Source organism: Phocoena sinus, chromosome 15 (genome assembly GCF_008692025.1).
Source record: "Phocoena sinus isolate mPhoSin1 chromosome 15, mPhoSin1.pri, whole genome shotgun sequence".
Taxonomy (NCBI): Eukaryota; Metazoa; Chordata; class Mammalia; order Artiodactyla; family Phocoenidae; genus Phocoena; species Phocoena sinus.
The window spans coordinates 30,202,562-30,228,067 of NC_045777.1; the positions used below are offsets into that span (position 1 = coordinate 30,202,562).

Genomic DNA, 25,506 nt, shown 5'->3' on the forward strand with positions numbered 1-25,506 from the left:
ACAGGCCTAAGTTCTTATGGGAGGAATCAGTCCTCTCCTGGCCTTGCAGTGTTCAGAGTTACGTGGCAAGATTGGCAAGGAGCCAGGAGCCAGAGGGCAGCCATGACCACTTATAAGCCCTCTCTGGTCCTAATGTCAGGTCTTTGGCATCTGCAGAGCCTGGGCTCTTGGGAAGAGTTGAGGAGCAGATGGGCCATAGTCGGGAAGGGCTCCCTGGCCAGGTGGAGCTGAGCCCTGGTGGAGCTGCTGGCCTCAGGGGGCCAAGGGAGCAGCCCACAGAGGTTCTTCCATGTGCATATAGACCTTGGGTTTTCTTAAAGCCTGACGAGTGCTGCCTTGAAGCTAGAAAACTTCACCTCACAGGGCAGCCAGCTATCCTTTCCCATCCTCTCCCTGACTTAAATGCTTGTAACAGTGAAGATAGTTCTTGGTGGAGAAGATAAAGGCAAATTAGAGGTTCTCCTTTTTCAAACCTTCTATATTAAACAGTGATCTTTCCCTATTCATTCATTCATTCATTTGTAACTGCTTTGTGGATTGTATGTATAGATGCAAAACACCAGTGTTAAAAAAAATTGTTTTGTGGCAGTTGAGTATGGTGTCATACTCACTTATTTTTACAGTAAGCTTGGGCTCAGCCTATACCCACCATAGTTGATGAAATTCATTCTCAGCCTGTATCCACAGAGCCCCGTCCCCTTCCCTCAGAGACATGCAGAAACCTCAGGGCTTAACTGAGTCCAGAGATTTTCATTCACTGACTGCTACTCCTGGTGCCCTGGCCCATGGCCATGAGGTTTGAAGGCAGCTGTCCTCACTCCCATATGTGACAGACTTGGGTGCAGAGTAATCGCTGGTGCTTCAGAGCTTCACCAAGGCCTACCGTGCAGTTACTCCTTATTTCTCTGTACTTTCAAAACTCTAAAACATCCTCTCCATTTCCTTCATTTCCTTCCATTTCCTGGTTTTGAGGTTTGAGCCAGGCCATCTTCCTCTACCCCCACTTCCTCACCCCACACCCACCCCTGGGGAAGATCCGCTGCCGGGCGTCTGGGAGTCCCTGTGAGTCCGAGCTGGAGCCAAGTCCGAAAGGGAGCGGGGGCGCTAGCGGGAACCAGGCTGGGTGCAGTGGGCGCCGCCCGCCATGAACCACAAGCCCCTGCTGCAGGAGCAGCCTCCTGCCTACAACCTGTAGGGTGGCCAGGGCTACTTTGTGCGTAGCCCACACTGCTACGGCGCCCTCCCAGCCGCCGCCCTACCCCTACCTCCTCACAGGGCTACCCACCCACCACCCCAGGGTCTGCAACATCCACAGTCGGAATGTCACCCGGCACCCTGCCACTTCCATCGTTGTCTTTGGAGGCTGCCCTGTCTGCAGGCTCGGGGTTCTGGAGGACTCCTTCACCTTCCTGGGCATCTTCTTGTCCATCGTTTTGATCCCCTTTGGGTTCATCTGCTGTTTTGCCTTGAGGAAGCGAAGATGCCCCATCTGTGGAGCAAACTTTATTTAAAGGAAACAACACACCTGGCTTTCCCACACCCAGTTATATTTTCCTACTTACACCCACCCCAATACCCAGGACGTAAGGCAAGGCTTCCCATCCTGTGTAAGGTAGCAAGAACCAAAAAGGGAACCAGAAGAATTCCAGGGCCACCTTTTCATCGAATGGTGCTGAGCGATCATTTGTCACCGTCAGTCGGAGTTTCACAGTAGCAGAGGGGTGTTCTCCACTGGGAGGGTAGAAAAGAAATGTTGGCAGAAGTACTCCAAGACAGGGATTTGATTTGAAAAGAGCTTGTAACTACTGCTCTTGCTCTGTAAAATTGTATAGCTAATATAAATTCCAGACATTTTCTGAAGGACGAAAAAAGAACCTTTGCTTCTCTTTGAAACCTTGTAACTTTGGAGACTTACATGATAAACATTCAACAAAAGAAAAACACTTTTAGAGTAATGTGAGTCTTGGGGACCAGCCACACTGGCAGCAAGTTTATATAGGTTCTTTTTTAATACATTTATTTATTTATATCTTATTTTTTGGCTGCGTTGAGTCTTCATTGCTGCACGCGGGCCTTCTCTAGCTGTGGCGAGCGGGAGCTTCTCATTGCAGAGCACGGGCTCTAGGCTTCAGTAGTTGTGGCACACGGGCTCAGTAGTTGTGGCTCATGGGCTCTAGAGCGCAGGCTCAGTAATTGTGGCTCATGGGCTTAGTTGCTCCGTGACACATGGGATCTTCCTGGACCAGAGCTTGAACCCGTGTCCCCTGCATTGGCAGGCAGATTCTTAACCACTGCGACACCAGGGAAGCCCTATATAGGTTCTTTATGATTTTAACTTGGACGTGAATGTGGTGTGGCTCTACTTTAGCAAGAAATCAGGCTAATGGTTGGGATCCCATATACCCTTAGGAGTGTTATGTGGCACAGGGCACACAGACACTGGATGGGTCTCCAGAAGGTGCCATTAGCATCCAAATTTTTTGGCACCCTACAGTGAGTATAAAATCACCTCGTGGATTTCGTTAAAACACTGAAGACATACTAATGTTTTGTTTTTAATTTTTATTTTGTTTTACATCTTTATTGGAATATAATTGCTTTACAATGGTGTGCTAGTTTCTGCTTTATAACAAAGTGAATCAGTTAAACATATACATATGTTCCCATATCTCTTCCCTCTTGCATCTCCCTCCCTCCCACCCTCCCTAGGTGGTCACAATGCACTGAGCTGATCTCCCTGTGCTATGCTGCTGCTTCCCACTAGCTGTCCATTTTACGTTTGGTAGTGTATATGTGTCCATGCCACTCTCTCACTTTGTCACAGCTTACCCTTCCCCCTCCTCATATCCTCAAGTCCATTCTCTAGTAGGTCTGTGTCTTTATTCCTGTCTTACCCCTAGGCTCTTCATGACCTTTTTTTTTCTTAGATTCCATATGTATGTGTTAGCATACGGTATTTGTCTTTCTCTTTCTGACTTACTTCACTCTGTATGACAGACTCTAGGTCCATCCACCTCATTACAAATAGCTTGATTTCGTTGCTTTTTATGGCTGAGTAATATAACATTGTATATATGTGCCACATCTTTTTTATCCATTCATCCGATGGTGGACACTTAGGTTGTTTCCATCTCCTGGCTATTGTAAATAGAGGTGCAGTGAACATTTTGGTACATGACTCTTTTTAAATTATGGTTTTCTCAGGGTATATGCCCAGTAGTGGGATTGCTGGGTCATATGGTAGTTCTATTTGTAGTTTTTTAAGAAACATCCATACTGTTCTCCACAGTGGCTGTATCAATTTACATTCCCACCAACAGTGCAAGAGGGTTCCCTTTTCTCCACACTCTCTCCATCATTTACTGTTTCTAGATTTTTTGATGATGGCCATTCTGACTGGTGTGAGATGATATCTCATTGTATGTTTGATTTGCATTTCTCTAATGATTAATGATGTTGAGGATTCTTTCATGTGTTTGTTGGCAGTCTGTATATCTTCTTTGGAGAAATGTCGATTAAGGTCTTCTGCCCATTTTTGGATTGGGTTGTTTGTTTTTTTCGTTATTGAGCTGCATGAGCTACTTGTAAGTTTTGGAGATTAATCCTTTGTCAGTTGCTTCATTCGCAAATATTTTCTTCCATTCTGAGGGTTATCTTTTGGTCTTGTTTATGGTTTCCTTTGCTGTGCAAAAGCTTTGAAGTTTCATTAGGTTCCATTTGTTTATTTTTGTTTTTATTTCCATTTCTCTGGGAGGTGGGTCAGAAAGGATCTTGCTGTGATTTATGTCATAGAGTGTTCTGCCTATGTTTTCCTCTAAGAGTTTGATAGTTTCTGGCCTTACATTTAGGCCTTTAACCCATTTTGAACTTATTTTTGTGTATGGTGTTAGGGAGTGATCTAATCTCATACTTTTACATGTACCTATCGAGTTTTCCCAGCACCACTTATTGAAGAGGCTGTCCTTTCTCCACTGTACATTCCTGCCTCCTTTATCAAAGATAAGGTGACCATATGTGCGTGGGTGTATCTCTGGGCTTTCTGTCCTGTTCCATTGATCTGTATTTCTGTTTTTGTGCCAGTACCATACTGTCTTGATTACTGTAGCTTTGTAGTATACTCTGAAGTCAGGGAGCCTGATTCCTCCAGCTCCGTTTTTTGTTCTCTAGATTGCTTTGGCTATTCGGGGTCTTTTGTGTTTCCATACAGATTGTGAAATTTTTTGTTCTAGTTCTGTGAAAAATGCCACTGCTAGTTTGAAAGGGATTGCATTGAATCTGTAGACTGCTTTGGGTAGTAGAGTCATTTTCACAATGTTGATTCTTCCAATCCAAGTACATGGTATATTTCTCCATCTATTTGTATCATCTTTAATTTCTTTCATCAGGGTCTTATAATTTTCTGCATACAGGTCTTTTGTCTCCTTAGGTAGGTTTATTCCTAGATATTTTATTCTTTTTGTTGCAGTGGTAAATGGTAGTGTCTTCTTGATTTCACTTTCAGATTTTTCATCATTAGTATATAGGAATGCCAGAGATTTCTGTGCATTAAATTTGTATCCTGCTACTTTACCAAATTCATTGATTAGCTCTAGTAGTTTTCTAGTAGCATCTTTAGAATTCTCTATGTATAGTATCATGTCATCTGCAAACAGTGACAGCTTTACTTCTTCTTTTCCGATTTGGATTCCTTTTATTTCCTTTTCTTCTCTGATTGCTGTGGCTAAAATTTCCAAAACTATGTTGAATAAGAGTGATGAGAGTGGGCAGCCTTGTCTTTTTCCTGATCTTAGTGGAAATGCTTTCAGTTTTTCAGCATTGAGGACAGTGTTGGCTGTGGGTTTGTCATATATGGCCTTTATTATATTGAGGAAAGTTCCTGTATGCCTACTTTCTGCAGGGTTTTTGTCATCAATGGGTGTTGAATTTTGTCGAAAGCGTTCTCTGCATCTATTGAGATGATCATATGGTTTTGCTCCTTCAATTTGTTGATATGGTGTTGATTGATTTGCGTATATTGAAGAATCCTTGCATTCCTGGAATAAACCCCACTTGATCATGGTGTATGATCCTTTTAATGGGCTGTTGGATTCTGTTTGCTAATATTTTGTTGAGGATTTTTGCATCTATCTTCATCAGTGATATTGGCCTATAGTTTTTTTTCTTTGTGACATCCTTGTCTGGTTTTCGTATCAGGGTGATGGTCGCCTCGTAGAATGAGTTTGGGAGTGTTCCTCCCTCTGCTATATTTTGGAAGAATTTGAGAAGGATAAGTGTTAGCTCTTCTCTAAATGTTTGATAGAATTCGCCTGTGAAGCCATCTGGTCCTGGGCTTTTGTTTGTTGGAAGATTTTTAATCACAGTTTCAATTTCAGTGCTTGTGATTGGTCTGTTCATATTTTCTATTTCTTCCTAATTCAGTCTTGGCAGGTTGTGCATTTCTAAGTATTTGTCCATTTCTTCCAGGTTGTCCATTTTGTTGGCATAGAGTTGCTTGTAGTAATCTCTCATGATCTTTTTGTATTTCTGCAGTGTCAGTTGTTACTTCTCCTTTTTCATTTCTAATTCTATTGATTTGAGTCTTCTCCCTTTTTTTCTTGATGAGTCTGGCTAATGGTTTATCAATTTTGTTTATGTTCTCAAAGAACCAGCTTTTAGTTTTATTGATCTTTGCTATCGTTTCCTTCATTTCTTCTTCATTTATTTCTGATCTGATCTTTATGATTTCTTTCCTTCTGCTAACTTTGGGGGTTTTTTCTTCTTCTTTCTCTAATTGCTTTAGGTGCAAGGTTAGTTTGTTTATTCGAGATGTTTCCTGTTTCTTAAGGTAGGATTGTATTGCTATAAACTTCCCTCTTAGAACTGCTTTTGCTGCATCCCATAGGTTTTGGGTCGTCATGTCTCCATTGTCATTTGTTTCTAGGTATTTTTTTATTTCCTCTTTGATTTCTTCAGTGATAACTTCGTTATTAAGTAGTGTATTGTTTAGCCTCCACGTGTTTGTATTTTTTACAGATCTTTTCCTGTAATTGATATCTAGTCTCATAGCGTTGTAGTCAGAAAAGATACTTGATACAATTTCATTTTTCTTAAATTTACCAAGGCTTGACTTGTGACGCAAGATATGATCTATCCTGGAGAATGTTCCATGAACACTTGAGATGAAAGTGTATTCTGTTGTTTTTGGATGGAATGCCCTATAAATATCAACTAAGTCCACCTTGTTTAATGTATCATTTAAAGCTTGTGTTTCCTTATTTATTTTTATTTTGGATGATCTGTCCATTGGTGAAAGTGGGGTGTTAAAGTCCCCTACTATGAATGTATTACTGTCGATTTCCCCTTTTATGGCTGTTAGTATTTGTCTTATGTATTGAGGTGCTCCTGTGTTGGGTGCATAAATATTTACAATTCTTATATCTTCTTCTTGGATCGATCCCTTGATCATTATGTAGTGTCCTTCTTTGTCTCTTGTAATAGTCTTTATTTTAAAGTCGATTTTGTCTGATATGAGAATTGCTACTCCAGCTTTCTTTTGGTTTCCATTTGCATGGAATATCTTTTTCCATCCCCTCACTTTCAGTCTGTATGTGTCTCTAGGTCCGAAGTGGGTCTCTTGTAGACAGCATATATATGGGTCTTGTTTTTGTATCCATTCAGCCAGTCTGTGTCTTTTGGTGGGAGCATTTAATCCATTTACATGTAAGGTAATTATTGATATGTATGTTCCTATTCCCATTTTCTTAATTGTTTTGGGTTTGTTATTGTAGGTCTTTTCCTTCTCTTGTGTTTCTTGCGTAGAGAAGGTCCTTTAGCATTTGTTGTAAAGCTGGTTTGGTGGTGCTGAACTCTCTCAGCTTTTGCTTGTCTGTAAAGGTTTTAATTTCTCCATCAAATCTGAATGAGATCCTTGCTGGGTAGAGTAATCTTGGTTGTAGGTTTTTCTCCTTCATCGCTTTAAATATGTCCTGCCAGTCCCTTCTGGCTTGCAGAGTTTCTGCTGAAAGATCAGCTGTAAACCTTATGGGGATTCCCTTGTGTGTTATTTGTTGTTTTTCCCTTGCTGCTTTTAATATGTTTTCTTTGTATTTAATTCTTGACAGTTTAATTAATATGTGTCTTGGCGTGTTGCTCCTTGGATTTATCCTGTATGGGACTCTCTGTGCTGCCTGGACTTGATTAACTATTTCCTTTCCCATATTAGGGAAGTTTTCAACTATAATTTCTTCAAATATTTTCTCAGTCCCTTTCTTTTTCTCTTCTTCCGGAACCCCTATAATTCGAATGTTGGTGCGTTTAGTGTTGTCCCAGTGGTCTCTGAGACTGTCCTCGGTTCTTTTCATTCTTTTTTCTTTATTCTGCTCTGCAGTAGTTATTTCCACTATTTTATCTTCCAGGTCACTTATCCGTTCTTCTGCCTCAGTTATTCTGCTATTGATCCCTTCTAGAGTATTTTTAATTTCATTTATTGTGTTGTTCATCGTTGCTTGTTTCATCTTTAGTTCTTCTAGGACCTTGTTAAATGTTTCTTGCATTTTCTCCATTCTATTTCCAAGATTTTGGATCATCTTTACTATCATTATTCTGAATTCTTTTTCAGGTAGACTGCCTATTTCCTCTTCATTTGTTAGGTCTGGTGGGTTTTTTTCTTGCTCTTTCATCTGCTGTGTGTTTTCCTGTCTTCTCATTTTGCTTCACTTACTGTGTTTGGGGTCTCCTTTTTGCAGGCTGCAGGTTCGTAGTTCCCGTTGTTTTTGGTTTCTGTCCCCAGTGGCTAAAGTTGGTTCAGTGGGCTGTGTAGGCTTCCTGGTGGAGGGGACTAGTGCCTGTGTTCTGGTGGATGAGGCTGGATCTTGTCTTTCTTGTGGGCAGGTCCACATCTGGTGGTGTGTTTTGTGGGTGTCTGTGGACTTATTATGATTTTAGGCAGCCTCTCTGCTAATGGGTGGGTTTTTATTCCTGTCTTGCTAGTTGCTTGGCATAGGGTGTCTAGCACTGTAGTTTGCTGCTCCTTGAGTGAAGCTGGGTGTTGGTGTTGAGATGGAGATCTCTGGAAGATTTTCGCCGTTTGATATTACGTGGACCTGGGAGGTCTCTTGTGGACCAGTTCTCCCACCTCAGGGCACAGCACTGACTCCTGGCTGCAGCACCAAGAGCCTTTTATCCACTTGGCTCAGAATATAAGGGAGAAAAAGTAGAAAGGAAGGGAGGGAGGGAGGGAAGGAAGGAAAAGAAAGAGGAAAGAGGATAAAGTAAAATAAGATAAAATAAAAAAGTTATTAAAATAAAAAATAATTATTAAGAAAAAATTTTTTAAAAAAGAAAAAAAAAACAGACGTATAGAACCTTAGGACAAATGGTGAAAGCAAAGCTATACAAAATCTCCCACAGAAGCATACACATACACACTCACAGAAAGAGGAAAAGGGGAAAAAATAATAAATCTTGCTCTCAAAGTCCACCTCCTCAATTTGGGATGATTCGTTGTCTATTCATGTATTCCACAGATGCAGGGTACATCAAGTTGATTGTGGAGGTTTAATCCGCTGCTTCTGAGGCTGCTGGGAGAGATTTCCCTTTCTCTTCTTTGTTCGCACAGCTCCGGGGGCTCAGCTTTGGATTTGCCCCCGCCTCTTCGTGTAGGTCTCCGGAGGGCATCTGTTCTTCGCTCAGACATGACAGGATTAAAGGAGCAGCTGATTCGGGGACTCTGGCTCACTCAGGCCGGGGGAGGGAGGGGTGTGGATGCGGGGCGAGCCTGTGGCGGCAGAGGCCGGCCGGACGTTGCACCATCCTGAGGCGCGCCGTGCGTTCTCCCGGGGAAGTTGTCCCTGAATCCCGTGACCCTAGCAGTGGCGGGCTGCACAGGCTCCCCGGAAGGGAGGTGTGGATAGTGACCTGTGCTCGCACACAGGCTTCTTGGTGGCAGCAGCCGCGTCCTTAGCGTCTCATACCCGTCTCTGGGGTCTGCGCTGTTAGCTGCGGCTCGCACCCGTCTCTGGAGCTCCTTTAAGCAGCGCTCTTAATCCCCTCTCCTCACGCACCAGGAAACAAAGAGGGAAGAAAAAGTCTCTTGCCTCTTCGGCAGGTTCAGACTTTTTCCCGACTCCCTCCCGGCTAGCCAGTGGTGCACTAACCCCCTGCAGGCTGTGTTCCCGCCGCCAACCCCAGTCTTCTCCCTGCGCTCCGACCGAAGCCGGAGCCTCAGCTCCCAGTCCCCGCCCGCCCCAGGCGGTGAGCAGACAAGCCTCTCGGGCCAGTGAGTGCTGGTCGGCACCGATCCTCTGTTTGGGAATCTCTCCGCTTTGCCTTGCGCAACCCTGTTGCTGTGCTCTCCTCCTCGGCTCCGAAGCTTCCCCCTCTGCCACCCGCAGTCTCCGCCCGCGAAGGGGCTTCCTAGTGTGTGGAAACCTTTACTCCTTCACAGCTCTTTCCCACTGGTGCAGGTCCTGTCCCTATTCTTTTGTCTCTGTTTATTCTTTTTTCTTTTGCCCTACCCAGGTACGTGGGGAGTTTCTTGCCTTTTGGGAGGTCTGAGGTCTTCTGCCAGCGTTCAGTAGGTGTTCTGTAGGAGTTGTTCCACGTGTAGATGTATTCCTGGTGTATCTGTGGGGAGGAAGGTGATCTCCCCGTCTTACTCTTCTGCCATCTTCCCGATTCCTCCCATACTAATGTTTTAAAAGTTTAAAATCTAAACAGAATTGGATGCACTAAAATCTGTTTTCTTCTCCTTCTTTATGTCTTGTAACCTGGATTCTTCTTTCCTCAAGACTGAGTAACCTCGTTTATATAATTGTTTTTCCCCAGTTTTATTAAAAACCTTTATGAGAGGACTGTAGCCATATTCTGCAGTTTTCCTTCTCTCAAGGAGCCTTCTTATTTAGGATGATTACTATCATAAATGAAGGAAAGCAAAGAATATGGTTTCTCCTTGTCTATGATATCAAATCTATGTATCTTTGTATTTCTGATTATAAATGGTGGCTAGAGGGAGGATACAAAAATTTCAGATTCTATGCCCCATAATATTCTATGGCCTGAAAAGGTAATATTGGACCTTTATTTAAATGTCAAAAAGAAAAAAAGAGCATTCAAAAGAAAAGCAGTGGAAGCTTCTCCTCTCTTCTGCCTCTGTGAGTCTGACTATAAAAGAAGTGCAAAGCACTGGATTGTTACTGTGCTGGGGCCTGGGCTGTAACACTTTCCTTGCATTGCTGTAGGATGGGAGTTGACAGGAGTAGGTTGGGGGGGGGGGCAGGTTGGGTGGGATTAGGAAAAGAAGACGCTAATCATTTACTTATGTGACTCTTGTCATACTTACTGCCTTCATTTCAATAATTACCATCTTATTCAATAATTGTTTCATTTATAGTACCATTATCTCTCCAAGGAGGGCTGTGGTCCCTTAAAAATAAGCAGAGAACACACCATAACATCTGGCTAGTACCATGTGTGTCATAGGGTAGTAAGGACACAATTATCAAACTTACTAATAAATTCTAAGATGTACATTTTTTCATGCTCTAATATCTCTGAAATCATGATACATCTTACAATGATTTTAAAAGCAGTGTGTCATAGTGTAACTGGCAGTGTTTTCTTAATAGTACACAAAATAATGCCTGTTTTAGCGGTGTCTTAGATTTGATGAACTACATTAGGGATTTTATAATATTCTTGGTATAAAATTATTTAAGTTCAAATTGGTGTTATATTGATTGTCAGATGATATTCAGTGTAGTGAAGCTTGGGATAAGGTTTTTTTTTTTTAAAAAAGGATGTTATCTTGAAGTGAGTACATTAAGTGACAAAGGGATGAAGGGCATAAAAGGAAGCTGCCCACCTGACGGTAGATCCAAGAGTTCGAATTTGAAGCAAACAAGGAGAGCATTTTGTCTTGAAAAGGGCACAAGGAGGTAGGAAGTAACCTGACTTGCTTGTCATTGGGGTCATTAGCAGGAGTCTGAGAAGTCTTCAAGGTCAGATTAAAAACTGAGATCTGCTGTCAAGAGCAGGGGGACTGTAGGGGTTTGTGTTGTCTCAGAATATCACTTTTGTGTGGCAATTAAGCAAGAAAAACTAAAGGGATAAGGTGCTTTTCCTCAAGTGAAAAATTTCATTAATCTCTTCTTGAAATGTTAACGTCTTTCTGCTTCAACGAGAAGGCTGAGTTAATGGTGCTATCTTATAACCCAATCACTCTATGTGTTTTTCTGTCACAGATTGCCTTCTCCCAGCACAGCAATTTTATGGACCTGGTACAGTTCTTCGTGACCTTCTTCAGGTAATTTCACTTATACAAACTGTATCTGTTCTTTTGATTCAGGCACTTAATTTCATTAATTATCAACCCATAAAAGATAAATGAATAATCCTATGTTTGCACAACTGATCAAACTAACTATATGTATTCCTGAAAAGTTACATGTCAGTTACAATACTGTGAATTCAATCTAATCTGATAAAATGAAGACATTTGGTTTGTATGTTCTGGCTTTTTGAGGCAGCTTTTCATGTACCCCGTACTAAATGTAGGTAGTTTAGCTCTTCATATGGGGAGGATTTGGGGTTGAAATGACATGTAATTAATAATGATTACTGGGGCTTTCCTGGTGGCACAGTGGTTGAGAGTCCGCCTGCCGATGCAGGGGACACGGGTTCATGCCCCGGTCCGGGAAGATCCCACATGCCGCGGAGCGGCTAGGCCCGTGAGCCATGGCTGCTGAGCCTGCGCGTCTGGAGCCTGTGCTCCGCAACAGGAGAGGCCACAACAGTGAGAGGCCTGCGTACCGCAAAAAAAATAATAATAATGATTACTGGTGTGTGCTACATATATGCTTCTTCTTGTTCACGAGATGTTTCAGGTCATTATCTAGAGTTTTAAAGCTAAAAGTGGTTTGTTAGGCCCTGAGGTTCTTTTGTTTTTATAGGGCTTTTTTCGGTTTAATTTTATTTTTAAGAAAATACTATTACACATAATTGAAAAAGTGCTACAGTGCAAAGAGAAAGTGACAGCATCCTGCCCCACACCTTCCCATCTTCATTGTCCACATTTAAATTATTTTAATTGTTTTTTACTTCTCCATGCTTATACTTTTTTTTTCCCAAAGGAGAAAAATTATTTAATTTAGATAAATGCAAAAATGGATATTCAATATATTTCAAAATCCAATGCTGATTTTTTTTAATCTAAAGCATTGCATTCCTTTCTATTTCACCACTTAATATCACAGTCATTATTACCATAAAGTATTTTCAACATTAGACAAGGAATTATGCAGTTGGGTACAATATAACTTTCTTTCATGGCTGGAACAGATAGGGTAAACTTATTCAATTTACCCACTCTTTGCCCAATCTTCTGACAAATCCCACTAGGTTTTACCCTAATTAACATAATTTCCTAACGTTTTGCTCTGCCTAATGGATTTTGAGTATGTTCAATCTTTAGAGGCATCCATGTCAGTGGCTTACACTCTTTCTTGGTTTATCAATTCAGTTATCTTTTTTTTTTTTTTTTTTTTTTTGCGGCACGCGGGCCTCTCACTGCTGTGGCCTCTCCCGTTGAGGAGCACAGGCTCCGGACGTGCAGGCTCAGCAGCCATGGCTCACGGGCCCAACCTCTCCGCGGCATGTGGGATCTTCCTGGTCCTGGGCACGAACCCGTGTCCTCTGCATCGGCAGGCGGACTCTCAACCACTGTGCCACCAGGGAAGCCCTCAGTTATCTTTTGATGTCCTACTGTAGAAGGATTTATTATCTTATGTTACCTCCGCCAGGACCCCCACACACACTATAAACACATACAACTTCCCCTTCCTCCCACTCATGTAATATAGTTACATCACAATATTTGGCTAAATCAGGAGTCCCTATTTATGCTGTTATAATCATAAAAACTCCTGTTTGCAGCTGAGTTGAACTATAATTATACTTCCCCATTTTTTGGATGGGGGAATCACTCTTTGCTTATCCTAAATGTAATATTTGCCATATTTGGGGTTTTTTATTGTTTGGTTTTCTATGTAGCTACCCCTGATATACCCCTGTACTCTGACAGAACTGAACAGTCTCTCAGTATGGTCAAACACAAGCAAGTACTCTCCTGGTTTTAGTTTCTCTTGGAGATTTCTGCCCTAGAACCCTAGCCTGCTGCTCCCAAGTGCACTAGTTGTTTTTGAGGCCTGCGACACAACAGGCTGTCATCTTGGGAATTTCTTTTGTCTTCCTCTTATATTAAAGTCTCTGTCTCCTCGATCCCATGTCTTTGTCTCCCTGTTTATACCCTCCTTATATTGGGGCACATTCTGCAGGAAGTTTCTGAGAAAAGGTACGTGTGGAGGTAACTTTTCTGTGACCTTCCCTGTCTGGAAATGTTTTAATTTTACCCTCACATTTGATTGAAAATTCGAATACAGAATTCTAGGTTAGAAACATCTTCATTAAAATTTGGAAGGCGCAGACTTCCCTGATGGGCCAGTGGTTAAGATTCCACGCTTCCAGTTCAGGGGGCATGGGTTCAAGCCCTGTTCGAGGATGTTCCGCATGCTGTGCACCATGGCCAAAAAAAAAAAGTATTGAGAAGGCATTTTGCTGTTTCTTCTTGTTTCTAGTATTAATATTGAGAAGGTTAGTGCCATTATAATAACCACTCCTTGTATGGGATCTGTCTTCTCTCTTTAAAAAAAATATATTGAAGTATAATATAAAATTACAGAAACACTTAGAAATCATTAATGTCTAGCTCAGTGAATTATCACAAATTGAACATACTCAAGTAACCACTACCCAGGACAAGAGTTTTTTTCCCCCTAGGGTATTACCAGTACCCAGTGTCCTTTTTGACCCGTCTCCTAGAGAAATGGAAGTAAAAACAAATAAACAAATGGGACCTAATGAAACTTAAAAGGTTTGCACAGCAAAGGAAACCATAAACAAGACAAAAAGACAACCCTCAGAATGGGAGAAAAGGTTTGCAAGCGAAGCAACTGGCAAAGAATTAATCTCCAAAATATACAAACAGCTCATGCAGCTCAATATCGAAAAAACCACAGATTTAAGGCATGTGGGATCTTCCCGGACCAGGGCTCGAACCCATGTCTCCTGCATTGGCAGGCGGATTCTTAACCACTGTGCCACCAGGGAAGCCCAGATCGTCCTTAATTTTTATTGCCAGTGTCTTTGCATTTTTCTGTGATACCTCTGAGATAATTTTTATCCTAAAATTGCTATATCAAAATGCAAAAACACTACCAAATAGCCCCTCAGAACAGTTGCATGAATTTACACTTCTACAACAGGAATGTAATTTCTCTTACTATTTCTGCCTCTTTCTCTTACTACCATTAACTATTTTTCATTATTTTTAATTTCGCCAATCAGGCAGGTGTCATTGGTACCTTGTTTTAATTTGTATTTATTTATAAGTGATGTTTACTAATCTCTTATACCTTATAGTTCTTGTTTTGAATTATCTGTTTGTATCCTTTGCTTATGTTTCTACTGGGATGTTCACCTTTTTCTTAATGAAGTTTAGGACCATCTTTTAACCCCATTTATGGTATTTTTCACCAAGCAGATGTGTCAGTTTTTTCCTATATTTTCTTCATGAGCATTTAATCTATTGTTTTTTTTTTATTTTTATGTATTCCTTTATCTCTCTTGAATCTGTTTGAATTATAGCTTTACTATATTTCCATATGGATAGGCTTCAGAAACTTGTCAGTGAATGAAAGAAGGGTATTAATTACCTCAACTCCAAAGCCACACCATCCACTAGGCCAGGAATTCACTCCCTGTTTTATTTTTCAGAGTATGCCCATCTTAGCTCATTGGAGCTCTGTCCTAAATGATGCAATGCCAGCAATATGGAATGCTGGAAATGTGATTACACTTTCTCCCATTCACAAGGAGGTATTGTCTTTCCACAGAAATATAGGTTTCAAAAGGAAATTGCCCTCTCTGATGTTAACCACAGAAAAATTAAAATCTCAAAATCTTTTCTGACCCCTCCCAACATTTTTTTATTATGCTCACTCACTGACACCAACCATCTTCCACAGTTCCTCCAGAGTGGAACCAATGAATCCTCCTGTATTCTTGCAAATTCAATATTTCTTGAATCTTTGCACTGTGACTTCCACCAAATTATAAGTCCCTCCAAGATAGTTGTCATCCCCTTCCTTTTTGGCCGTGTGAGCATCAGGGCTTGGGAGGGTGACCCACTTAAATAGTTCTCCTCTGCATTTGCCTCAGGGGTACTTACCTGATCCCACTGACCTGTCATATTCTTACTCTTTCAGAACCCAGCCTGTCGGCTCTATGAAGTCTTCTTCTGGCACATTCACCCCATAGTCCACCTCTTCTTGGACTCCACCCTACCCGTGTTTTTATTATACCACATAATCACGCTTTAATGCAGTTATTTAACAGTCTAGCGCTTAAGGGTAGCCCATATACAAATGAACCTGTAATTTGACATGCGAAGATGAACAGGGCTAATTAGAGGCCTCTCCTACAAGTTTTAAATTGGGTTCTGAGTGCCTGAAACAGTTCTTGTATGACTCTCAGCACTAACTATACTTTAGAATTCACCTGAGAAGCTTAAAAAAGAAGCAGCAGCCTGGGCCCTGCCCCCAAAGATGCTGATTTAATTGGTCTGGTATGGGACCTTATCATCATGGTATTTTAAAGGCTCTCCAGTGATTCTTATGTTCAGCTGGCATTAAAAACCCCTGAGTTAGCTGAAAGTTGTGTGGATTCAGGGGCTGGGGCAGTATTACATCCATCAATATGCAAGCTAAAGCATAGAAGGTCAGATGGAAAAGAAGATCATTAAGTACTGAGAGGATGTGAGCATGGCTTCAGCTGACAGCTTCGTGATTCCCGTTCCTGCAAGAGCAGGCGGCTTTAGGGCTCTGAGAGAGCCCTGTAATTATTCCCCCACCACCAGCCAGTGACCACCACCTGGGTAGAGGTTATCTGGAATTTAAATTCTAGACTGTAATTATTTTACATAATATAGGAACAGTTTTTTTAAGTTCTACTGGTTTTTTTCTTGCACCATTGAATGTGTCCCATGTCTTGTCCTTTGTTGGATTTTGTTGTTATACAGAACTATATCCTAGAGTCATTCTCTCAGAAAAGACCTGAGAAAGAATTTGATACTTGGGGAAGACCTCTTATAAAGACTGGAGTCTTGAGTTTTGCAACATTGTCTTCTATTTCTTTGTTTCCTCACCTTTAATTCTATTTGCTTGCATTCTGGACTTCTCTAGTAGATGAATGAGTACAGCTCTGGATCTGTCCTCCATATTTCTTAACTGAACTCTCATTTCTTTTTCATTTTCCTTTCTACTACATTCTTGGTGAGCTCCTCAGTTCATTAATTTAGTCTAGTGTTGGGTCCATTTCTTTTACTGAGTCATCTGATTAGGTTTCTTTTATTTTAACATTTGCATTTTATTTCTAATATATGTTCCTTGTAGCCTGTTTCAATTTTATGAATGCAATTTACTTTCATATTCCTTTGTGAGATTAATAAATGTTATTATTTTATTTTGAAGTCTTATTTTGTGTTATTAATAATTGTCTCCTCAGATGCTGTTTGTTGTTGTTGTTGTTTGGTACCTCTCTTTCACAATGCTGGTTTTCCTCAAAATGTCTGATTTTTTATTATGTTGAAGATTCTGTGTTTACCTTTGTATGGTTGCCATTTCTGTCTGTCACAGCCTCCGGTGAGTATGGAGTATGGAGGCAGAGTGTGCTGCTGGGTTAGGTATATTGTTAGTCTGTCTTCTGTATGAGAGAGTATCCATCCTGCCTGGCCTCTCTAGCCCCAGGACCAGAGCTCACTGCCTTAGTTGCTCTCTTCCATTGCTCAGCACAAGCAGGGAGGAGGGAAAAAGCCATCTGGTGTGGCCACACTGAATGCAGCTCCCCCCCAGCACTCTGGCAGTTCTCCACTCCCTCCTTGTATCCATATACTCTAGACTGACTGACTGACTTCTTCCTTCCTTCTCCCTTCTCCCTTCCTCCCTCCGTCCCTCCCTCCCTCCCCCCCTTTCCTTTCCCTCTCTCATACGCTCACTCTCTCTTTCTCTCTCTCCCCCTCCCTCCTTCCCTCCTTCCTTCCTTTCTTCCTTCCTTTCTTTCAATTTTAAGAGACTTTATTTGTTTAAAGCAATTTTAGGTTTACAGCAAAATTGAGAGGAAGGTACAGAGATTTCCCATATACCCCCTGCCTCCACACATGCATAGCCTCCCCCATTATCAACATCACTTGCCAGAATTATACATTTTTTACTAAAGATGAACCTACACTGATACATCATAATCATCCAAAGTTCATAGTTTACCTTAGTGTTCACACTTGGTGGTGTTGTACATCTGTGGGGTTTGGACAAATGTGTAATGTCATATCCATTTTCATAATATCAGAGTATTTTTACTACCCTAAAAATGGAGCCCCTTTTTTACTTTTTAGCTCTCTCTAATCTGGCTTCCATCCCAACACCCCATCTAATTTTTTTGTTTTTGAGGGCAACTAGCACATCTCTATTGCTAAATCCAAAAGTTAGTCTTTAGTTCTTATCTTTTTGGCTTTGCAGCAGTATCAGTCAACTGATCACCCCATCAGTGAGACTCTTCTTGCCTTTTGTGAGTCCATACTGCCCTGAAGCTGCTCTTTCTTGGCCTCCCTTGCTGAACTATCTTTTCTATTCAACTTGTAATTGTTGCTATTCTTCCAGAGCTTGACCCTGGCCATCTCCTTACTCTGTGTTCTCAGGTTGAAGTCTGCCATCCCCATCTGCAGCATAACATGCCCAGAAATGAACTTTTTGATCCTTCCTCACCAGTCTTCCCCACATCACTAATTGGCAAATCACGCTGCTGATTCCAAGTCACTTCTTTCCCTTTCACACCCAAAAGGCATTCCGTCGCCACATCCCAGCAGTTACGGTTAGCAACCTGCCCTACCTCTACTCCCCACCCTAGCCCTAACCATCACAATCTCGCTAGTACTATTTCAGTTGATTTTAGCTCCTTTACAACCCACAAAAAGTCCAGAGGAGACCTTTAAAACCATGAATTAGTTTGTATCTAACCACTTATCTCATATCTAGTGGCTCTGCATTGTATCTAAAATAAAAACCAGGGTCCTGCATGAACTGGCCTCTGTTCACCTCTCCACCTTCACCTTACGCTACTCTGTTCTGCATTCCCATTACATGAGCCTCCTCCTGTTTCTTAGAAAGCACCAAGCTCCTTCCCACCTCATGGCATTTGCACATACTTTTCCTTCTTTCTGGAACGCTCTTCTCCTTACCCTTTACCTGTATACTTTTACCCATTGCTTTGTTTTTCCAAACAAAAACCAATTCTCTGACATCAACTGACTGTCCTACGATTCAGTTCTGACACTAACCACGTGGAATCAGTGCACACCCCACAGGTTAAGGGCTCAGTCCAACAAGACTGCTCCTACTTCAGACGTCAACCACAAATGGGTCCCAGGGCTACCCATACTTCTGCCTGGCCAAATACAAGTTTGGGTTGTTCCTGTGACCCCTCTCAGATTCAACAGTTTGCTGTTGCCTCACAGAACTCAGGAAAACACCATACTTAAAATTGCAGGTTTATTATAAAGAATACAACTCAGGAGCAACCCAGTGGTTGTTCAACAACCCAGAGTTGCATTGGGCAAGGTATGAGGGCAAGAGGGAGAGCACAGAGCTTCCATGCTCTTTCTGGGCATGACACACTCCCAGCACATCGATGTGTTCACCAACCCTGAAAGCCCCCCAAACCTCATCATTCCACATTTTATCAAGGTTTCATTGAGTAGGCATGATTGGTGAAATCACTGGTCATTGGTGATTGAACTCAATCTCCAGTCCCTCTACCCTCCTGTGGAGGGGAGGCGTGCTGGGGGGCTGAATGGTCTAACCCTTTGATCACATAATTCGTTTTTCTGGTGGTCAGCCCTGTCCAGAAGCTGTTTAGGTCCTTCCCTCCCATGAGGGGAGAAAAGACACTCCTGAATTACATCTCCATAAACGTGTTATAAAAAATAGTTAATTCAGGGCTTCCCTGGTGGCGCAGTGGTTGAGAGTCCGCCTGCCGATGCAGGGGGCGCAGGTTCGTGCCCCGGTCCCGGGAAGATCCCACATGCTGTGGAGCGGCTGGGCCCATGAGCCACGGCCGCTGAGCCTGCGTGTCCAGAGCCTGTGCTCCACAACGGGAGAGGCCACAACAGTGAGAGGCCCGCGTACTGCAAAAAAAAAAAAAAAAAACAAAAAAAGTTAATTCAGACTCAAAGCCACTGTCATTTTTTTATACCCTTCTGTATTATATAAATTACTTTGTGTAGAAAACTGGTAAAGATACATTTTAAAGATTTTTTAAATCAAAATTAAAAGATAGTTTCTTCCTTTTTAAGGCTGAGTAATATTCTCTGTAAAGATAAACCACAATTTATCTGCTCACCTCCTGATAGACATTTAGGTTGTTTCCAGTTTTTGACTGTTACAAATAAAGCCATTATGAACAATTGTGTAAAAAAGAGGGGAGAGGATGCTCCTATCACATAGGAGATTTCAAGGGTTTTAGGAGCCCTGTGCCAGGAACTTGGGACAAAGACCATATGTATATTTCTTACTATACCACACTCATCCTTCAAATTTCGGCACAGTGTCACTTCCTCCAAGATTCCATCAATGAACCCCCAAACTAAATTCTCTCCCTTTGTTCTACCCTCCCATGGAACTGTATTATTTTTCATCACGGTACTTATCACAGTTCTGTACTTGCGTACTGTGTGTCCACAGTGAGACTCTAAGCTTTGGGAGAGCAGGTACGGTGTCTCTTTTGTTCACCCCTGTATACACACACACTTTCAGCATCTAGCACAGAGTCATGCTCCAATATATGTGAAAAGTAAAGCAGACCTTCAGGAGAAGCACAGAGCCATGAGGGATCATAGACACCAACCTCTCTGAGGGGAAAAAAGCTCGTGGTGCTGCTGATAGAAATGCAGAGGCCGTATGCTAACTCGGTAGCTCCAATTAGCAGGTGTGTTATGTTCTTGGACCATGTGTACAGACTGAGGTGACTCAGCTGCCAAGTACCAACCCAGTGAGGATTAGTCACCTCAGCTGATTGGTGGAAGACTGAATGACACCATCAGAATCGATCAGGGACCACAGAATCTTGTGTAGAAAACAAGGACAGATGGTGTTCTCATCACTTCTCCCTTTTTTTGAATGTGGGAGCCTTTGGAAAAGAATGCAGAACTTTGGTATCTAATGAGAACCTACTGTATAGCTCAGGGAACTCTACTCAGTGCTCTGTGGCGATCTAAATGGGAAGGAAATACAAAAAAGAGGGGATATATGTATACGCATAGCTGATCCACTTTGCTGTACAATAGAAACTAACACAACATTGTAAAGCAACTATACTCCAATAAAAATTAATTTTAAAAAATTAAACAATTTAATTTCCACTAAGCTTCCATTGAATTCAAAGACAATAAAATAAAGGACTTTTGCTAAATATTAAAAAAAAAAGACTGCAGAACTTTGGTTTTTCTGGATTTTGTTTTGGAAGTAGAAATGATGAGCTTTTAGCTGAGAATGGAGTCCTTTTCATGAGCATGAGGAAGAAAATATTTTCCCAGAGCAAGTTAACCAGGTCCAAAAGGATATACATGAAACATGAGAGAAGGAAAGGTATACAGATAATCCTAAGCACTCTGAAGAATAGCTCATAGAATACAGAAGAGAGAATTAGAGTTGGGGTGGGGGTAGAAGGGGATAGCTCAGTGATTCAAATGAGAAAATATCAGTGTGAGATAAGTTAGAAAAGGACTCCCAGACTTGGGCACAGTGAAGAGTAATCTCTAGATCCAGATAAATCCATTAAGCCCTCTTTGTGTCTTAATTGAGATGCTCTCCCAGACTCCAGTAGGAGCCTTGTGTGTATAAAGAGGGAAATAATAAGACCCATTTGCTTGCTTTCTCTGAAAATCAAATGAGGTGATGCGTGTGAAAGCTTTGTATCTGGAAGTGATGTGGTAGTGTGGTCAGGATAATGATTATTAGTAGAAGAGGGAGAGACAGACTAACACTCTGAACATCTGTGTCACTGGAGTTAGAGGTGCCTTAGAAGATAGCATTTGGGTGAGAATAAAAAGGAGAAGCAGGGGATGTCCAATAGGAGGCACTGACCAATAGGAGGGACTGTAATGGGAATTCCTGATATTGGCAAGGTATGTTTTTGTAAAACTTTTAATTATCTGAACTTCTGCTTAGGTCCTTGCCAGATTGACAGCAGACATTTTGACACATCCATGTCTCGTTGATCATTTCATTTTCCAGAAGATGAAGGTGATATGGGGTACTACCACTCTGGATCTAATTCAAACCAGAATGGTGAAGTGCACATCACAGGAACTTGGGAAGAAGCAGCAGTGTCTCTGTTTTAGATTGGTTGGGAGGTCAAGGCCAGGCCAAGAAGTGAATATGTAGTTTTTTTTGTTTTTATTTTATTTATTTTTATTTTTGGCTTAGTTGTGTCTTAGTTGCGGTATGCGAGCTCTCTAGTTGTGGCACGGGCTCAGTTGTTGCAGTGCGTGGGCTTAGTTGCCTCGCTACATGTGGGATCTTAGTTCCCCGACCAGGGATCGGACCCATGTCCCCCGCATTGGAAGGCAGATTCTTAACCACTGGGCCGCCAGGGAAGTCCCGAATATGTAGTTTTAGAAAGGCTAGACTTGCAAGGACAGGAAAAGCAAAGTTCAGTACACTCTCAAAAGTATCATTCTACTTACACAATTACAGTTAAGCTGGTGAAAAACATCCCCAAACACAGAGCTCTCAGAAAATATTGTGAGTTTTCAAAGATATATATTAATACAAAAGATGGAAAGAAAGACCTAGAGTCAAGACATGGATTTCTGAGCATAGTCTCAGGAAAGTGTAAGCCTCTGATAAGCAGGGACAGGTTTAGGACAAAAAAGGACAAAGGATTCTTGTTTTTTCCTAGGTACAAAGCTGAAAAGAAGTGAAAGACCCTTAGCCTGGGGCCAGTGTCCCTGTGTTGAAAGAGAGAAATACACTTCTTTAAGAATGGTCTTTGAATGCCATAGGAAAATGTTAATAATTGCAAGGCTGAGTAATGAACATATCAGTCTCTCTCCTTTTGTGTATGTTTGAAAATTTCCATGATTTTTTTAAAAATTACATTTGTATTAAAAACTATAGAAAACAGTTGATAAGAGGAACTGCAGTAAGATGAGCACTGAGTCACAGCCCCACCTATACCCAGATTAGTGGTAGGAAAAAAAAGAAGGGAGGGGTATCAGCAAGTGCCACCTTTTTTGAAATAACTAGTAAATTCTTCATTGTTGTGTTACCCTTGGAGAAATCATGCACATATCAGCTTTCAGGAACAATCATTGTGTGTCAGTATGCTGTTTATGTCTCTCAGAAAAACTGGAACAGGCAGAAGAAACTGGGTTGTTGGTGTTTCTAACAGGTCTGCATTGAAGACAGAAGCCCCTCAGGGATAAGGGGCACAGACCTTCTGAGCTGCACTGTTTCACAGTTCTGTGTTGAGGGTAGTCCAAGAGAGGGCCTCTGAGTGACACCAGACTCCTTGCCTCTGAGGCCAGCCCTGTATTCAGCTGCATCAGCAGCATCCTGACCAACTCATGTGTTTCATGTTCTTCCATGTGGATTTGCTGCCACCATGTGTTTATCTATTAGAATAAAAGTACCAGAAAGCAAGCTGATGGGGGGAAAAAGCAGGATTATGCATAGAAACCATGAAAGACTAAAGAAGGTTACTCTTCTCAGACTCCCTTACTGCTTCTTCCTATTCTCCCCAACTTTTCAATGTTGGGGTGCCCCTAAGACACTCTTCTCTATTTGTATTCATCCCCTTGATGACCTCATCCAGATTCATTACTTCAAATACCATGTATATGCTGATGACTCTCAAATGCTGTCTCCAGCCCAGACCTGGCAACCAGCCCCCAGTAGCTTTCAGGTAGATGTCTTAGAACTCAACATGTCTAAAACTAAACTCTCTGCTCTCTCGCACCTGCTCCCCTCAGAGTCTTCCCTGTCCAGGTTTGATGGCAAGTTCCTCAGACCCTGACTTCTCTCTTTTATACCCTACATCCAGCCCATCAGGAAATCCTATTTATTGCCTTGACCTTCAAGTCATGTCCAGATTCCAAAGTGCTTTTCACACCCCTGCTACCACCATCCTGGTTTGAGCCGCCCTCATTTCTCACCTAGACTCCTGTTCTTTCTATTTCTGCATTGCTACCTTAATGGTCTCCTTAGCATAAATTAAATCATGACACTTCTCTGCTCAAAAACCTGCACTGGCTCATCTCACTCAGTAAAATCCAACACCATTATAATGCCTTTCGGGCCCTCGTGATCTGCCCTCTTCTTACCTCTGTGTCTTTATCCCTGGCCTAACTTCCCCCCCTCCCCCCGCCCACTCCAGTAACACTGGCCTCCTGAGGTTCCTCAAGAAATCCCAGGCACATCCTTGCCTCAGGCTTTGCACTGGCTGACCCTGGTTGCCCAGGTGCATTTCTGCAGACCTTCACAAGCCACCTCCCACACATTCTCTATGTCTTAGCTCAGATGTCACCTTCTCAAGAATTAAGGCCCACCCACTCTGACCATTCTGCTTTAGAGTGCCACTGTCACTCCTGAACCTCTTTACCCTTAACATCTTTTTATCTGTGTAGCGTTTACTCCCTTCTGACATGCTCTATAATTTGCTCACTTATTTTGTTTACTGTTTACCTCCGTCTGCTGAAATGTAAACTCCATGGGAAAAGTGGTCTTTTGTTCTGTTCACTGGTGTATTCCATGAGCCTAGAACAGGACCTGCCTCAATAAAGTACTGATAAAAAGAAAAATAGAAACTGTCAGAAAGGAGGAAGGATCATCAGTGTCAGGACAGCCGGGAGGCCCAGCAAGATAGGAACTGAAGACTCTCCACTGAGTGATAACCTGGGGAGCTTCTCTTTTGTCAGGGGACCCAGTGGAGGGGTCTGCACTCTGTGCCTCTTAGGGAGGTGATGGGCTGAGGGAGGCTTAATTTCTGTTTCTGAAAGGGCAGAAGCTCAGTCCTCCTAGCACCTTAGAGGGCCTGTCACCAGCCAGCTGTGGAGGCCTGTCTTAAGCGATCTGTGCATTGAAGCTGCCTCTCGTGAAGCCAGCCCCATCCTGCAAACACAGAGCTCAGCAAGAGAGTACCCAACTACAGGGGCGGAAAGCCTTGTGTCTGCTTGTAACACCCTGGAACAGTACTCTGTAACAAGCCCCTTTTACAAGTTAATGAGTGAAAATGCCAATTTTAAAATTATTTAGCGGTTACTAAGAGGTTTATTTGTTAGGCTCATTAGTCCTTTTAATCAGAAGTCAGTCATTCTCTTTGCTGTCACAGTAGCTTTTCAAACCATTCGGTGCCTGGTTTAAGAGGCATTGAATCTTGAGAGAACATTGAAGTCATTTGCAGTTATAAGACCACTGGGACTTCGTCTTCTCCTAATACTTTTTAAGAAAGTTGTTGGCTTGAATTTAGTTGTTTTATTTTATTTAAAAAATAGGTATTTACTTTGAATATATATTACTACATATAAATTTATTGTCCCTTATGAAAAGCTGGTTGTTACTTTGATAGTTAGCTTTTCTCACTTTTTTAGACTTTACCAGTAGATTTTTGCTAATTTGATTAAATAGCATGCTTGTTACTTGTCATAATTATCATAGAATTGTTTTTATTATTTGGGATAAGCCATGATGGACCATTCTGATAAAAGCCGGCAGGAAATCAAGGCTCTCCTCTCAGAGTACCTCGTGGAGACAGTATTGTCTAGTTGGGTCGGGAAGCCCAGCTTATCAAAGTCTTCTCACACTTTGTTTCCTGTGAACCAGGACATGGTTGTGATGACTCATTAGAAAGGAGCTTGGAGTTGGTATTTGGGGGATTGTTTCCCTGCCTGACATGGGGTGTAGATGACAGTGTGCTGATTCTGGGGGTTGGGATAATAACTCAGTACTTTCCTTTCCTTTCTCACAGTTGTTTCCTCTCTTTGCTCCTGGTGGCTGCTGTGGTTTGGAAGATCAAACAAAGTTGTTGGGCTTCCAGACGTAGAGAGGTAAGCCTCAGTGGTTAAAGATTAATGAATCCCTGTAGGAACATTTTCCTTCGTATTTCCCTTAAGCAAGTCAGTTTTGCTATTTAGTGATAATTGATGGATATATCTATAGAGAGAGTAATGTATGGTCAGTAGACTTCAATCAGTGCTATGTAAGCTATAGTTCATTCTGCACCACATGGTTTTAACTTTCTAAAAGGAAACTAAGAATCATACTGACTTACAGGTGAAGTCAGTTTTTTTATCCTTCCTACCAGAAGCTGGTTCCTTAGCTCAGGCTGGAGATCTGAAGGCTTAGTAGCACAGCCTTTACAGGA

General features: G+C 42.0%; 1 protein-coding gene across 6 annotated transcripts in view; it reads left to right on the top strand.

Annotated features, from left to right (window-relative positions):
• Positions 1–25,506, top strand: part of ATRN (attractin) — a 178,617-nt gene that overhangs the window by 133,548 nt on the left and 19,563 nt on the right. For 2 of the 6 annotated variants that reach the window (XM_032604136.1, XM_032604137.1), the window contains exons 25-26: positions 11,220–11,281; positions 25,111–25,189. In XM_032604136.1, the coding sequence (XP_032460027.1) occupies positions 11,220–11,281; positions 25,111–25,189 (141 nt within the window). Of the gene's footprint in view, positions 1–11,219; positions 11,282–15,299; positions 16,562–25,110; positions 25,190–25,506 lie in introns of those variants that run through there. The other 4 variants (XM_032604139.1, XM_032604141.1, XM_032604140.1 and 1 more) reach the window with 2 other exon arrangements.